This window comes from Lepidochelys kempii, chromosome 20, assembly GCF_965140285.1.
Source record: "Lepidochelys kempii isolate rLepKem1 chromosome 20, rLepKem1.hap1, whole genome shotgun sequence".
Taxonomy (NCBI): Eukaryota; Metazoa; Chordata; order Testudines; family Cheloniidae; genus Lepidochelys; species Lepidochelys kempii.
Window position 1 is genome coordinate 24,614,002 of NC_136399.1, and position 16,735 is coordinate 24,630,736.

Below are 16,735 nucleotides of genomic sequence, written 5' to 3' on the forward strand. Positions count from 1 at the left end.
AGGGGGAACATTTAGACAAACCCCACCCCTAGCCCATCTCCTCGGGGGGGGGTCCAGGCACGTCCCCCCATCCCTGCCAGGGGGAGCATTTAGACAAACCCCACCCCTAGCCCATCTCTTTTGTGGGGGGTGGGGGTGTCCAGGTACCTCCCCCCACTGTGCCAGGGGGAGCATTTAGACAAACCCCACCCCTAGCCCATCTCCTGGGGAGGGTGTCCAGGCACCTCCCCCCTCCCTGCCCGGGGGAGCATTTAGACAAACCCCACCCCTAGCCCATCTCCTCTGTGGGGGGGATCCCGACAGGCCACCCCCCTCACGCCCCTCCCATCCCTGCCATGGGCGGAGCCGGGCAGACCGCACCTCCCCAGCAGCCAGCCCGGCCCCCGGTGGGGGGCGGGGCGCGCCCATCCCCGCTGCCCAGCCTCTGGGCTGGGCTCCGATCGCTGCTGGTGGTTTCGCCTTCTGGGTGGATTAAATATCCCCGCCCCCCCCCCCCCCGCCGCTCGTTGGCTCCCGGCCCAGCCCCCCCCGTTTTGTGTGTTGCGAAGCAGAACGTGACTGAGGCGCCAAGCGGCTGTTATGCAACCGGGTGACCCAGTAACACACATTCCGTGCGCCGGCTGCAGGGACCGGCCGCCACCGCCCGCAGGGACCGGCCCGGCTCGGCCCGGCCCGGCCCGGCCCGGCCCGAGAGGTACCGAGCCCTGCCCGCGGTGGGGGGCCGGGGGGTGTCGGGTACCGCGCGCGCGCATGGAGGGGGGCGCGTGTGTTTGCCGGGGTGTCGTGTGTGTGTGTGTGTGTGTGTGTGTGAGAAGTGTGTTGGGTGGCTAAGAGTGTTATGTTTTGTGTATTTCGGGTGTGCATTGTGTTTCTTCTGTGTGCAGTGTGTATTGTATTGCCTCGTGTGTGGGGGGAGTGTCGTGTGTGTGTTTAAGCTTGTTGTGATTGTATGATGTGTTTCGTATGGTTGGGGGGGGTTGTGTTGTGTTTTCCGTGTTATGTATTGTATTTTGTGTGTATTGCATGTTGTCTGTGTAATGTGTTGTCAGTCTAAGCATGTTGTGTTGGTATGATGCGTTGTGTATGTTTTTAGGGGGTGGGTATGATGTATGTATTCTGCTGTGTGTGTTGCAGGTTGTCTGTATATTGTGTATGTCCTGTGTTGTGTGTTCTGTGCATAAGCATGTTGTCTGTGTAGTGTGTGTGTGATGTGTTTTTTTGTGGTTGAAGGTGTGTACGTATTGTGGTTTGTGTTGTGGGTGTATGTATGATGTGTTGTGTATATTTGGGGGTGCATTGTGTATGTGTTGTGTGGTGTGTGTATATGGTGTGTATGTAGTGTATACATATCATGTTCTGTGTATATGTTTGTCTTGTGTGGTTATGTAACTGTGTTGTGGCTGTGTGTATTCCTGTTGTATTTCTTGTCATGTATATATGTTGCATGTATGTAAAGCAGTATACGTGCATTGTGTATATCTCGAGTGTGTTTCATGTGTGCTTGTAGGTATGATTCACTGGTGCTCTGTTGTGTGTGTATCTATTGTGTGTTGTGTCTGGATACACTGTGTGCACATGTTCTCTGTGTTCTGTGTGCGTGTAATTATGTGTGTGTGCATCTGTTTGTGGTGTATATGTGTGTTCCCTGGAGTATCCTTCCCACAACGCTCCCCGAACTCTCCTGTATCAGGGAATCGGCCCTGCTGGATCAAAGCCCTGACAACACACACACACACACACACACGCTCTCTGCCTGTTCATTCCCAGTCACTCCCCTCAATCCTGACCTACTTTTGCTGGGTGTGTGTAGCAGGCACAGCCAAGCCAAAAGGAGCCAGGGTGGGGTGGGTGTGTGAGGGAGGGAGAAGGTTTTGGCACTCTCTGCTGAGGGTGAATTTGGCCCTTTGGAGGACACCCATAAATTTGGGGTGCAGGGGTGTATTGTGAAGCAGCAAAGTTGGGGTCCCGGCATCTCAAACCAGGGGAACGCTGCCTGGGAAGTGTGGAGTGAAGTTTGTGCGTGAACACACACACACTTTCTGTGTACGCAGAACTCCCCCTTCTACACACACACACACACACACACACACACACACACACACACACATCCTCCAGTACACCCACTTCCTCACACCTCCATCTACGCACACATACAGACACCCCCCCCACACCCATTGTCTATGTACACACAGACATCCCCCAGTATCCTCACACCCCCATCTACACAGATATCCCCAGTACACCCACACCCTCACACCCCCATCTACACACACACAGACACCCCCTCCCTACACACACACTCTCCATATTGCACCCCTCTCCCCAGGTTTACATGGTGGTTTTCCCTCCCTGCTCCGATCCCAGCTAGCAGGGGCGGATGAGGTCGTGAGGGCCAGGTCTGTGGGGCAGATGGAGCTGGAGGCACTGTTGTGTTGGGGGTGGGCATAGGGACAGGGTCTGATGCAGCAGCAGAGGGAAATGGGGGGGGGGCGTGTGCCCATCTGGTACCAGCCTGAGATAGCTCAAATCTGCCCCCCAGTCCTGCTCTTTCCTCCTCTCCCCTCACAGAGTCAAACCAAAGAGCAGTGGGGCAGCGACCCACCTCGACTCTCCCCACCTGGCTGGGCTGAGCCCTTTGGGGCAGTCTCTGGATGAGGGGCCCCGATCCTGGCTAGTGTGCGATGACGTTACATTAGCTAGCTGGGCTCATACTCCACCAAGGTGACGGGCGAGCCCCAGGCTGCCACCAGGCTTTGTATGGGGGGTGGGGCACGGTCTACACACCCATGGCGGCCTCAGATTTATAGCCACAGGTCCCATGGGCCATGCAGGGATCCCAGCTTTATCTCGGGGGTTGTCTCTGAGCACCAAATGCTGCTGAGCGGGAGATGGGGTTGGGAAGAGTCTCCGGGTAGCTGGTTAGGGGAAGATTGACCAGTGGAACTCCCCACCACAGGATCAGCTCGGCTCAAAGGCCAGGGCTGGGGTTGACTTGAGTCCGATCTTCCTGTGATGCTAGGGAGAGCCTATCACCGTGGTATCTGGGCAGATGAAGGGGCAGGTAAATTGGATATCCTCTTCCTGAGGCCTTTAAGCAACCAATGCCCACCCCACTCTAACCACTTGACCCTACTGCCCTCCTGGAGCTGGGAACAGAAGCCAGGAGTCCTGACCCCCTTGTTCTCTCCTGCTTTAAGCAGTAGACCCCACTCCTGCCCCCCAAGCTGGAACAAAACCCTGGAGTCCTAACTCCCAGCCCCCGGCTCTAACCACTTGTCCCCATTCCCCTCCCCGAGCTGGGAACAGAACCCAGGAGTCCTGGCTCCCATGCAGCTAGCACTGAAAGCTTCCCCTCCCCATTGTCTCATGGGGTGACTGTCCCACCCCCATCCCCATGGAGTGAGGGTAGCTCAGCGCTGGGGGGGTGGCGGGATCCTGGCCGGCCGGGACGTGTGGCTCGCGCTCTGTGCTGTTCCCAGAGCAGGGGACAGGCTGGGTGTGGGGCTGATAACAGCACAGGGCGGGCGGGGCCAGGGCTGGGATCAAAGGGTTCAGAGCGTTTCATGGCTGGGAAGGTGGCCTAGGGCTGCTGGCTCTGGGAGGGCAGTGAGACTGGTGGTTCAAGCTGGGGCCTGGGACTCCTGGGTTCTCTCCCTGGCTGTGGGAGGAGTGGGGCCTGGTGGATTAGGGTGGGGGGCATACAGGGCTAGGTGGGCCCATGGGCCTGATCCTGATCCCAGGCACAGGGAGGGGTCAGGCAAATATAGGCTGTATGGGCCCGTTGCTTGGCTGGGTCCAGGTCCTGGCGAGGGGTGAGGAGCCAGGGCTGGCCCAGAGGCCTCACCAGCCAGGGGGATGGTGCCATGGGGAGCGATGGTGCCTCTCCAGCCCCGCCAGGGACAGAACATCCCTGCGTGGCAAGCGAGCGGGGCGCTCTATAAAGTTACATCGGGAGGCGCTGGAAGCCTGGGGGAAGGGGCTGTGCTCCTGGGGGCCGGTGCTGCGAGCCCTGGGCCCAGCCATGGGCTGGCAGGCAGGACTGACTCCCCGGGGGCAGGATGGATCCAGCCACAGCCTTGTCTCCTCAAGGGACTCACCCAGGGGCCCCAGAGTTTGGGGGGTGTACGGTCCTTCGGGGGGGGACACATGGACTGTGGAGAAGGATCCTGGCCAAGCTGGGATGCCCAGGGCTTCCCTGAGTCAAGAGGGTGGTGTGCGGCTGGGAATCCAGACTCCCCGATTCTATCCCTAGCTCAGGGAGGGGAGTGGGGTCTAGTGGTTAGAGCTGGGGGGCCAGGACACCTGGGTTCTGTTCCCAGCTTGGGAGGGGAGTGGGGTCTAGTGGTTAGAGCTGGGGGCCAGGACACTTGGGTTCTGTTCCCAGCTCGGGAGGGGAGTGGGGTCTAGTGGTTAGAGTAGGGGGGCTGGGAGCCAGGACGTCTGGGTTCTGTTCCCAGCTCTGGGAAGGGAGTGGGGTCTAGTGGTTAGAGTACAGGTGGCTTTGGGAACCAGGACTCCTGTGTCTCTACGTTGCATTATACCAGCTGAGGATCTGTCCCCTTGTACTAAAAAGCCCCTCCTTTGTTAGCAGCAGGCCGTGGAGGGGTGCACGGGGGATTCTGTGTGTGGGTTTGACACCCCCTAACACCTCCGCAATCTCTCTCACACACACCGCCACACGGCAGGGTCCCTGTAGGAGGCATTGGGTGTTGCTCAAGCTGTGGCAGCATAGGCTCCTAGCTCTGGAGAAGACTGGTGTGATCCTGGGAGGGCAGTTGCTGTGACAACACACTTCTCCCATCGCCTGGGATCTGATTCTCCTGTGGCTTGCCCCCATTGACCTTGGGAGAGTCACTCCAGAGTCACACCCGAGCTGGGGATAGTTCCTTCTCAAACCCAGCTGGGGCCTTGGCAAGCAGAGATCCGCCCCATTCCTGACCCACTCCCTCACCTTCTGCAGCTCGGGTGATGTAACCCCCGGCCCACGCTGGCTGCCATGGGAACGCCCCGGTTGGCCAAGGCAGATGCTGAGTTGGTTCCTTAGCTCTGGTTTCATGGGTTAGTAGGGCAGAGCCGCGAGGGCCGAGCCTGAGCAGAACGCAGCGGTGGGTGGGCGGACTGCATGCAGCTACCTCCTGAGAGGTACCTGGGGGCACGTATAGGCACCGAGAAGGAACGTGAGGGGGTAGGGAGACAGGCGGACCTGTCACCAGCTCACCCAAAATATGGTGTGTGTTTTTCTAACGCACCAGCTCCTGGAGTCATGTGACATAAGAGGACCTTAGTTTTTGTTTACCTTTTGGTAGACTGCTGTTTATTAGGTGTAATATAGTGAATGAGCATTTCATGTGCTGGGTGCTGCGCATTATGTATTAGGTGTATTACGGTAGCACCCCGGACCCCGTTGTGCTAGGGATGGATGGATGAATGTGTATGGGGATAGATGGATGGATGGAGGATGTGTATGGGGAGGGAGGGATAGGAGGGATAGATGGATGATGATGGGGTGTATGGGGAAAGAAGGGTGAATGGACAGACAGACTGACCAAAGTAGCCCAGACAGACTCCCTGGGAGCCGACTTTGCCGGAGGGGGCTGGTCTCTGCCTTTAGGTAACCCGGTAGCCCAGGGTGACGACACAGAGCTGGGAAGTAGGTCAGCAGTGCCCTTCATACCAGTGCAGCCAGGCGATGCCCAGACTTGCCCTCACCTGGAGTATGCACCCGGACCAGCCCACCAAGGGCTCCATGTGCCATGAGGACACGGGGCCAGTGCCTGGGGCGGATCCTCCCTGTTTGGGTGGAAATTCTCTTACAGCCTTGACCTAAAAAGAGAAGAAAACAGAGTAGGTGGTGGGAAGTGCAGGGAGAGACTCAGTGGAGAATGCCATGCTGCAGGCAGTTCAGTAGGGGGCGCTGTGGAGCAGGGAGCAGGATGGGGGCTTAGCAGGGGGGGCTTGTGGCTTGGGCACCGGACACCTGGGTTCTCTTCCCAGCTTTGTTACTGACCCGCTGTGTCACCTGGTGTCCCTGCCGCTCTCTCTGACTCAGTTTCCTCTGCTCCCCTGTGTCTACAACGTATATTGTAAACTCCGTGTGGCAGGGACTCTCTCTGATGCTCTTTGTGCAGCACCTAGCGCAGTGGGGCCCTGCTCCATGACTGGGGCACCTAGGTGCTACCGTAATACACCAAATAAATGACAAGTAAAGGAGGGAGGATTATCCCCCCGTTTACAGATGGGGAAACTGAGGCCCAGAGCGATTTAAGGGGCAGCAGGCTGGATGGTGGAACCTGGTGGCTTGGTGAGGGGCAGACGCTTTTGCAAACTGGGCCCTAAATAAGTTCTTAAAAATCTGGCCCCGGTCTTCCAAGGGCATGAGATACCTAACTCCCATTGGTCCCAAAGGTACCTAAACCCCTTTGGTGATCTTGGGCCTTGCCCCAGATCTCTCAGCACACCTGAGGATGGAGGCTGCATCTCCTGAATCTGCCGTCCACAGCTTCCACCTCCCGTTTTTCTCCCCTCCTGGCTCAGCTCCTGCTTAGATCATCTCTCCGGGCGGCATTGGACCCAGCAGCATGGAGCTAAGCCACCCAGGCCCCTTTGCTGCTTCCAATCCCCCCACTTCCTCCCCGCCCCATAGCCCCATTGTTCCTCTGACTTTCGCACAGAACTGCTTTCTAGGCTAGTAGGTTGCTGGCGACGTGCCCGGGCCTAAGCAGCGGCGTTGTGCAATATGCCAGCAGCGGACCTGTTTTGACTGCCGGGGCTGATAAATATTCAATGTTTACTGACCTATATTCCTAGTGCTCACATCTGCCGGCCTGGCTCGCGCGGGCGGGGGCGGACAGGCCGAGCGTGCTGCTCCACACACACACCCCGGCTCGGCCCAGGGGGTTGGAAATATTCCTCCCCGGGACTGGGTCAGTTGCACAACGGGCTCTTGTGACCCACTGGGCGTCCTGCCTTGTGCAACCCACCTCCCCGCTCCAGCCCCACTGGCCTCCTTCCGGGAAAGAGCCAGGCCAGGGGAGGAAGGAGAGTGGGAAGCCGCCTCGCTCTTTTCGTCTGGCTTTCAGGGCTCCCCTCTGCCCAGGGTGGACGCGCCCGGGCCGGCTGCCCTGCCACTGCTCGGACGTGCCACATTACAGCCGCCCTGGCAGTCAAAGCAGGGGCGCTGCAAGGTGGGGGTGTAGTGTGTGTGTGTGTGTGTGTGTGTGGCACTGTGTGATGTTGTGTGCATGGGGTACTGTGTGTGGCGGGTGCCTGGTGGGTAGGGGGTGTGGTGTGTAGTGTGGTGTTAGCTGTATGGTGTGTGTTGGGCGGTGTGTGATGTCTGTGTGGGGGGCAAGGTGTAATTGGATCCTTGTGCCGTGTGTGATGCGTACACGGTGTGCAATGTGTGTTGGGCCGTGTGTGTGTGTGGTGTCTCTGTGGGGTGTGTAATGGTAAGTGTGCAGTGTGGGGGGGGGTGCTGTGTGTAGTTGTGTAATGTGTGCCATGTGTATGGTACAGTGTGGGTGTTGGGCAGTGTTTGTGTCAGGTCTATGTGGGGTGCAGTGTGTAATTGTGTGGGGTGTGCGTGCGTGTGGCTGTGCAGTGTAGTGTCAGATGTGTGATGTACACCGTGTTCAGTGCGTGTTGTGTGTTGTGCAGTGTCTGTGTGGGGTGCAGTGTGTAATTGTGTGGGGTGCAGTGTGTGATCGGTGTGCGCTGTGTGTGTGCAGCGTGTGCGGGGTGCAGCATGTACAGTGCGCTGTGTGTGATGTGTTTGCGGTGTGTGGTGTGGCGTGCGTGTTGGATAGTTGTGTGGCAGGCATTATACAGTGTGCGTCTGTGGGCAGTGTGTGGCGTGCATGCGGTGTGTTCACCCAGTGGGCAGTGTGTGCGTGCCGGTGCACGTGTGGTGCGCAGTGTGTAGCTGGGCGCAGGGTGTGTGCATATGTAGTGTGTGTGCGTGCAGTGCGATGGGTGTAGCTGTGTGGTGTGCAGTTTGTACTGGTGCGGTGTGCAGTGTCTAGTGTGTGTGTGCAATGTGCACTGGGTGTGCACCATGTATAGTGTGTGTGTGTGCGGTGTGCAGCTGTGTGGTGTGCAGTGTCTGCACAGTGTGTAGTTGTGTGGTGTGTGTGTATGCCTGGTGTGTGGTGTGTCTGTGTGTGTGTGTGTGTGTGTGGTGTCTGTAGCTGTGTGGTGTGTGTGTATGCCTGGTGTGTGGTGTGTCTCTGTGTGTGTGTGTGTGTATGCCTGGTGTGTGGTGTGTCTCTGTGTGTGTGGTGTGTGTGTGTACGGTGTGTGTGTGTCTGTAGCTGTGTGGTGTGTGTATGCCTGGTGCGCGGTGTGTCTCTGTGTGTGTGTGTCTGTGTGTGTGTGGTGTCTGTAGCTGTGTGGTGCGCGGTGTGTGTGTGTCTGTGTGTCTCTGTGTGTGTGTGTGCCTGTAGCTGTGTGGTGTGTGTGTATGCCTGGTGTGTCTCTGTGTGTGTGTACGGTGTGTGTGTGTCTGTAGCTGTGTGGTGTGTGTGTATGCCTGATGCGCAGTGTGTATCTGTGTGTGTGTGTGTGTGTCTGTGTGTGTGTATGGTGTGTGTGTGTCTGTAGCTGTGTGGTGTGTGTGTATGCCTGATGCGCGGTGTGTATCTGTGTGTGTGTGTGTGTGTCTGTGTGTGTGTATGGTGTGTGTGTGTCTGTAGCTGTGTGGTGTGTGTGTATGCCTGGTGCGCGGTGTGTATCTGTGTGTGTGTGTGTGTGTCTGTGTGTGTGTACGGTGTGTGTGTGTCTGTAGCTGTGTGGTGTGTGTGTATGCCTGGTGCGCGGTGTGTATCTGTGTGTGTGTGTGTCTGTGTGTGTGTACGGTGTGTGTGTTTCTGTAGCTGTGTGGTGTGTGTGAATGTCTGGTGCGCGGTGTGTATCTGTGTGTGTGTGTACGGTGTGTGTGTGTCTGTAGCTGTGTGGTGTGTGTGAATGCCTGGTGTGTGGTGTGTCTCTGTGTGTGTGTGTGTGTGTCTGTGTGTGTGTACGGTGTGTGTGTGTCTGTAGCTGTGTGGTGTGTGTGTATGCCTGATGCGCAGTGTGTATCTGTGTGTGTGTGTGTGTCTGTGTGTGTGTATGGTGTGTGTGTGTCTGTAGCTGTGTGGTGTGTGTGTATGCCTGATGCGCAGTGTGTATCTGTGTGTGTGTGTGTGTGTCTGTGTGTGTGTATGGTGTGTGTGTGTCTGTAGCTGTGTGGTGTGTGTGTATGCCTGGTGCGCGGTGTGTATCTGTGTGTGTGTGTGTCTGTGTGTGTGTACGGTGTGTGTGTGTCTGTAGCTGTGTGGTGTGTGTGTATGCCTGGTGCGCGGTGTGTATCTGTGTGTGTGTGTGTCTGTGTGTGTGTACGGTGTGTGTGTTTCTGTAGCTGTGTGGTGTGTGTGAATGTCTGGTGCGCGGTGTGTATCTGTGTGTGTGTGTACGGTGTGTGTGTGTCTGTAGCTGTGTGGTGTGTGTGAATGCCTGGTGTGTGGTGTGTCTCTGTGTGTGTGTGTGTGTGTCTGTGTGTGTGTACGGTGTGTGTGTGTCTGTAGCTGTGTGGTGTGTGTGTATGCCTGATGCGCAGTGTGTATCTGTGTGTGTGTGTGTGTCTGTGTGTGTGTATGGTGTGTGTGTGTCTGTAGCTGTGTGGTGTGTGTGTATGCCTGATGCGCAGTGTGTATCTGTGTGTGTGTGTGTGTGTCTGTGTGTGTGTATGGTGTGTGTGTGTCTGTAGCTGTGTGGTGTGTGTGTATGCCTGGTGCGCGGTGTGTATCTGTGTGTCTGTGTGTGTGTCTGTGTGTGTGTACGGTGTGTGTGTGTCTGTAGCTGTGTGGTGTGTGTGTATGCCTGGTGCGCGGTGTGTATCTGTGTGTGTGTGTGTCTGTGTGTGTGTACGGTGTGTGTGTTTCTGTAGCTGTGTGGTGTGTGTGAATGTCTGGTGCGCGGTGTGTATCTGTGTGTGTGTGTACGGTGTGTGTGTGTCTGTAGCTGTGTGGTGTGTGTGAATGCCTGGTGTGTGGTGTGTCTCTGTGTGTGTGTGTGTGTGTGTGTGTGTACGGTGTGTGTATTTCTGTAGCTGTGTGGTGTGTGTGTGTATGCCTGGTGCGCGGTGTGTAGCTGGGGCAGCCCTGGCACCCGGCAGGCCATGGCACACGCGTCGCCGTAGCGGGGCGGAATGTGGGGCACGCTGCCCGCTGGGCCCAGAGGCCTCTCCCGCCCTGCCCAGACCTGCTCGCCTGTGGCTTATGTAAGCGGCGGAGAGGGGTGTGACGTGCTGGGCCATGCTCCAACCGCCCTCCGTGTCCTTCCTCCTAGGTGTTCCCTCCTCCTCCTCCTCCCGGACCTGACACAGCTCCCGCCCCCTGCCCGCCTCACATCCCACAACACCCGCAGCCCAGCCGCGTCTCCGCAGCCAGCCTCCCGGAGCAGGACGCGGGGGCCGGGGGCCAGCCCCTTCCCAGCGCGGCCAGCAGGCACTGAAGGGACCCAGCCGAGCCTGAACCGCCCCCAACAGCGGCTCCTCCAGGCACCCAGAAGATGGTCCACAGGTCCCCAATGTACCTGCTGGCACCCGAAGGTGCCCATCGTGGCTTGTCGGTCGCAGCTGGAGGGCCATTCACGGCAGCAGCTTGCCTGGCCACCGGGCTTGTTAACTGCTTGGGCTGAGGAGCTAGTGAGAATCGTCTGTTCCAGTGGCAGAGATCTGGAGCGCGTTTTCCCTGTGGCAGAGATTCAGGGTGCAGTGTCCTGGTGGCAGACGTCTGTGGACCTATATCCCCGTGGCAGAGATCTGGGACACGTTATCCCCGTGGCAGAGATCCAGGGCACAGTGTCCCGGTGACAGAGATCCAGGGCGCAGTGTCCTGGTGGCAGACGTCTGTGGACCCATATCCCAGTGGCAAAGAGATCCAGGGTGCAGTGTCCCTGTGGCAGACATCTGTGGACCTATATCCCCGTGGCAGAGATCTGGGGTGTGTTAACCCCGTGGCAGAGAGTGCAGTGTCCCAGTGGCAGACGTCTGTGGACCTATATCCCCGTGGCAGAGAACTGAGGCGTGTTATCCCCGTGGCAGAGATCCAGGGTGCAGTGTCCCAGTGGCAGACGTCTGTGGACCCATATCCCCGTGGCAGAGATCTGAGGCGTGTTATCCCCGTGGCAGAGATCCAGGGCACAGTGTCCCGGTGGCAGACGTCTGTGGACCCATATCCCCGTGGCAGAGATCTAGGGCGCAGTGTCCCAGTGGCAGATGTCTGTGGACCCATATCCCTGTGGCAGAGATCTGGGGTGTGTTAACCCCGTGGCAGAGATCCAGGGCGCAGTGTCCTGGTGACAGATGTCTGTGGACCTATATCCCGCTGGCGGAGACCCACGGGTGAGTTCTTGAGCCATCTCTAACCTCAGCGTCCCGACCCTTCGCCGGCGACCGTCCTGGGCTCTTTGAGGGCGCCAAAGGAGTGTCGAGGGTCAGAGCAGGGGTGCCCTGGGTTCTATTTCTGGCCCTGCGATGGAGGGTCTCCGCTCGCCTGCCCAGTGTGTGGCAGGGGGCGTCCCCCCGGAGGGCGCGACGCCCCGGGCTCGGGCACTGAAGGGCAAAGCCAGCGCCAGCTGCCGGCGCAAGCGGGAGTTCATCTCGGACGAGAAGAAGGACGCCAGCTACTGGGAGAAGCGCCGGAAGAACAACGAGGCGGCCAAGCGCTCGCGGGAGAAGCGGCGCTTCAACGACCTGGTGCTGGAGAGCCGGGTGCTGGCGCTCAACGAGGAGAACCTGCGCCTCAAGACGGAGCTGCTCCAGCTCAAGCTGCGCTTTGGGCTTCTCAGCACCGCCGCCTTCGTGGAGAAGAGCCAGCAGCTCAGCGCCGCCAGCCGGGAGCGCTGCGGGGGCAGCAGTGGCTACTCCAGCGCCTCCTCCCGGGCCCAGCACTCGGAGGACTCGTCCGAGACGGAGCAGCCCGGCCGGGACGCCGCCGGAGCCAAATACTCGCCGCGGGGCTCCCTCTCCGACATGTCCGACGGCTCCTCCCGGGACAGCCCGCTGCCGCGGACGCCGGGGGAGGCACAGGCCGTGAGCCGGGCCCGGGGGGATGATGGGGCGCTGCGCCCCCCCGACCCCCAGGCCCCGGCCTCCCGGGGCGTCATCCTCTTCAGCGCCAACGGCTTCACCGCGGTGGAGCCGCCCCGAGCCTGGGGGGTGCCGGAGCAGGGGGACGGGGCAGAGGAGGAAGAAGAGGAGAAGGCCCTGGGGAGCTATGCCCAGCAGATACCCGGGGGTCGCCATGGCGACTGTGAGGCCTATTGCCAGCAGGGGGAGCTGCAGGGCCCCCCCGAGCCGTATGGCTGCCCACGGGCTGAGGGCTATGGCGCCCCTGCCGGCTTCCTTGGGGAGGAGGCGGCGCGGGAGGCCAGGCCGGAGCCCACGGAGATGGTGGTCGAGCTGAGTTCCCCCTTCGCAGGTTACTCCAGCGAGGAGAGTGGGGAGGAGCCCGGCTGGGGGTGCCCGCCCGCCCCCTACCCGCCCGCCCCGGACGTCAAGCTGGCTGCTCTGCCCCACAAGCTGCGCCTCAAGTGCCGGGCCCACAGCAGCGGTGGCCAGGACCTGGGCCCTGAGCCTGGCGCCACCGGCTGCCAGCAGGAGGCGCCAGCCGACTGGGAGAGCGAGAGGCACGAGGAGATGGCGGCCCTGGTGCGGCAGGCACTGCTCCTCAACGGGCACCCCCCCGCCGCCGGCGCCCTGGACAGACTGCTCTACTGCAGCCCCCTGCCCCCCTCAAACAGGCTGGAGCCCGGGGACTTTGCCGGCGGGTGGAGGGGCAGTTGCCACAATGAGGGTGCCAGGCCCATATGACGGTGCCCTCTAGCGGGGCACAGCCCTTGAACAGCGACTGCCTGGGCAGGTGACGTGGACAAAGCCAACACTGACTGTCCTGCTGGGCCTGGAGATCTGCCCGGCTGGGATCCGGTGAGCAGAGAGATCCCTGTTCTGCTGGGCCCGGGGATCTGCCCGGCTGGGATCCAGTGAGCAGAGAGATCCCTGTTCTGCTGGGCCCGGGGATCTGCCCGGCTGGGATCCAGTGAGCAGAGAGATCCCTGTTCTGCTGGGCCCGGGGATCTGCCCGGCTGGGATCCGGTGAGAAGCAAAATCCCCGTCCTGCTAGGTCTGGGGATCTGGAGAGCAGCAGGTTCCACTTGGCTGAGCTCACAGATTTGGGAGCTGTCAGACGGTTCCCACCAAGCTGAGGTCTGAGCCCCATGTGCTGGGTGGGGCTGGCCTTGAAGGGGGAGGACCAAGCAGGATCTCCTCATCCCCCCCACCCCCTTGGCTTTGGAGCCCCCAGGATGGTGACAGTGGGGTGCAGCCAGGGCCTGGGACCAGCAGCCTCCCTCGTCCTGGGACTGTCTCACCAGCAACGCCGCCAGCCAGCTCTCTTGATGCCAGTGGGATTCACTGGGGGTGGGGGATTTTCTGAGTCGGGGAACATTTGATGAAAATAAAACTGTATCTTTTTAAAAAAAAAATCCAAATAAATGTCCCAAAAAGATTTTCCGAAGTGTTGTGGAGCCACTGTGGGGGGAGGGTGTGGAATGAGAGAAGGGAAGAAGGTTGAATGGATGGATGGATGTGTACGGAGGGAGGAAAATAGATAGACAGAGGGGGTGCGTGGGGATGGATGGATAGATAGAGGGGAGTGTGGCGATAGGCTGTACGGGATGGATAGATAGAGGGGTGTATGTGGATGGATGGATAGGTAGGTGTGTACGGCATTGGATAGATAGATAGATTGCAGGGGTGCATGGGGATCGACAGAGAGGAAAGTGTATGGGGATGGATGGATGGATGGGTATGTGGGGGCATGGATGGATGGTTACATAGGGGAGGAATGGTACAAGCTGCACCCCCTTGGCTGCTGGAGGGGTTGGGGTGGAGCCAGGAGGGGGCGCTGTGCTTGCAGGTGGTGGCTGGTCCATATGAGGTGCGTCTCGGACACCATGCCTCCCCGTATTTTCAGAAGAGGGGGTCTGGGTCTGGTTTTTGCTCCCCATCCCCTTTTGAGGCTTCAGATAAGGGGGCCCCATGTTAAGAATCGAGGGGCTCTGCGGCCTGAACCCCTGGTGATGGGGGGGTGTTAGAGCAACTGTACCTTGGGGTATACCCCAATACCCCCCCCCGTACCCAGGGGACAGCATGGAGCTGTGCCCTGGGACTCAGACACCCACCGCAGCGAGAAGGGTGTAACCAGGAGACATGGGAGGAAGCACAGCAGTGCTGCCTAATAGTCTGAGTGCAGCCCAAAGAGCCAGGACTCCTGGGTTCTATCCTTGGCTCAGGAAGTAGAACCCAGGAGTCCTGGCTCCCAGCTCCCCTTCTGCTCTAACCACTAGACCCCGCTCCCCTCCCAGAGCCAGGAGTCTCCCCATGGCAGCCTCAGCAGGCGGGGGAGGAGGGGTGCTGGCAGGGGCAATGTGTGGTGCGTGGGGGGGCAGGTACGGGGGCATCTCTCCCTGCCGCTGCTCCCCTGGTACTGTGGTTACTATTTGGGCCAGCACGGGGCCTGGCTGGCATCTCAGCATTAGTAGGTCAGGCAGCTAAAGTAGGGCAGCACCAGCACCCAGAGGGCACCCACATCAGCAGCCATAATTGACAGCGCGGGGGAGGGAGCGTCCGGTGCAAGCCACAGGGGTTGGGGTGGGGGGTGAGTGCCTGTGTGGGTCAAGGGAGCATCCCAGTTCTCCAGGGGAAGGAGGGGTGGTGAGGGCCTGGGGATAGATGGCGGGGTACGTTCCACACAACATACACAACATCTCCCACAGAAACACAAAATACAGATAACAAAACTCACAGATCCAACGATCCCCTACGCAAAACAGCACAGAGACAAAACACCGTGCACACACGCACAAAACAACACACAAAAGCACCAAACACCATGCTCACAAATACACAACACACACACACACACACACACAAAACGACACACTTTATGTAAAATACAGACACACACACCACAGACAAAATAAATCACTGCAAAAAACACACATGCTCATGAAAATAATACATGTAGACACACACACAAATTCAACCAAACACACAGCACAGACAAAAACAATACCCATGAAACACATTCATGTGAAAAAACACGCAGATGCACACACACACATGCATGCAGTGCGCACAATGTAACACAACCAACCTCCCACACATGACACACAGCACCCATACCCCCTCTCCAGCTCTTGGAGGAGGTGGGTGTGCTGGGGGTGGATACAGCCCTGGGGACCCCCCCCTTACAGGGACATTGCACCCCAAATCCTGCTCACTCCGGGAGGTCAGCTAGGAAGCTGGGGGGGGGGAACCCCAATCCCACTGGACTGGGTCTAAGGGAGAGGGCCAGGCCAGGGCCTAATCCAGCTTCCTGGCTAGGCCTGGGGCAGAGGCTGTGGCCCAGCCCCACACACATAAGAACTTGGGTGAGGGGCAGGGGGACAGCCCAAGGGATCCAGGAGATAAGTGCTCCCTTCCCAGAGCTGGGGATAGAACCCAGGAGTCCTGCTCCTAGACACCCCCCGCCCAACCCCAAGAACACAGACAGGCTCAGAGCTGCCTGTGTCCCCACATTGCTCCTGCCCTGGAAAAGCCGAGTCCCGTCCCCCCCACAGTCAGGGCAGGATAATCCCCGATTAACGTGGGCCGGAAGAAAGCACCAGAGAAAGTAGGTCATGAGCTCCCCCAAGCCCCGGCGGCTGGGCTCCAGCTTGGCACCACCAGTGCCCGTCCTGTTGCCATGGCAGTCCCTTCGCATCCTAGCCACTGGGAGGGAGGTTTCATGGTGGGGGGCTCATCGGTGCGGGGTGGAGAGACGGGTGGGGTGGGGATCAGTGATGGGGAGAGCCTGTGACAGCCCGGGGCAGGGGGCTGGGGAGGCTGGGAATGGGTGGGGGGAGCCCAAGCAATGCTACAGGGCTGGGACCGCTGGGGGGAGGGACCCGTAATGCTGCGGTGGGAGATGGGGCACCGGGGTCCCATAGGATGCAATAGTGGGATTGTGATTGTGGGGTGCAGAGCAGGGATCCCCTATGCCACTGTGGGGAGCTGGGGGCCCATGGGATGCTATAGCGGGCAGGGGCCCCCCTGTGATGCTGCAGGGTGGATGGGGGGGCGCTACCATAATCCCGCTCTGGTGCCCCAATGCACCCTGGGAGGGTCCCCTCGTGGCCTCCCCAGCTGCTGGGGCTGTTGGTTCTGAGCTCCTAGCCATTGATGGGGCAGGGGGGATGCATGCGGGGGAGGGGGCACTGGGCTCATGGGACCCCACTCCCCTCCACAAGCTGGGCTGGAACCCAGGAGTCCTGCCTCCCACCCCACCCCACCACTGTCTCTCTCCTCTAACGGCTAGTCTCCACTGCCTTCCCAGACCTGGGGATAGAACCCAGGAGTCCTGGCCCCGCTCTGTTTAACCTTGGCCCCTCAGGTCCTGGGCTCAGAGAAGGAGGGGGACAGCCCTGGGGGTGGGGGGAGTCCTCAGCACTAGGGTGGGAACAGAGATGCCACCTCTGGGCTGAGGCTGAAGAGGGGAATGTGCCCCCAACCGACCACCCCACAGATATTCTATGAGCTGGGAGAGGACAGGAGTGTCTAGTGGTTAGAGCGTATGTGTGTGGTGGGGGGGATAGGCTGGGAGTCAGGACTCCTGGTAGCTAGTCCAGGCTCTGGGAGGGGAGTGGGGGTTAGTGG

At 59.4% G+C, this 16,735-nt stretch overlaps 1 protein-coding gene across 2 annotated transcripts; it reads left to right on the forward strand.

The window, feature by feature from the left end:
* Positions 1 to 590: 590 nt before the first annotated feature.
* LOC140900926 (uncharacterized) lies at positions 591 to 13,544 on the forward strand. 2 transcript variants are annotated; one of them, XM_078849658.1, is made up of 2 exons: positions 591 to 694; positions 10,324 to 13,544. In XM_078849658.1, exon 2 carries the CDS (start codon positions 11,513 to 11,515, stop codon positions 12,848 to 12,850), a length of 1,338 nt encoding a protein of 445 aa, XP_078705784.1. In that variant the 5' UTR covers positions 591 to 694; positions 10,324 to 11,512; the 3' UTR covers positions 12,851 to 13,544. The 2 variants fall into 2 exon arrangements, with proteins under 2 accessions (XP_078705784.1, XP_073175029.1); XM_073318928.2 differs by lacking the exon at positions 591 to 694 and adding an exon at positions 5,975 to 7,184.
* Positions 13,545 to 16,735: the final 3,191 nt, after the last annotated feature.

Bases quoted from the DNA above. Each gene is read 5' to 3' on its own strand.
- LOC140900926 (XM_078849658.1), top strand. From the start codon at position 11,513: ATGGAGGGTCTCCGCTCGCCTGCCCAGTGTGTGGCAGGGGGCGTCCCC.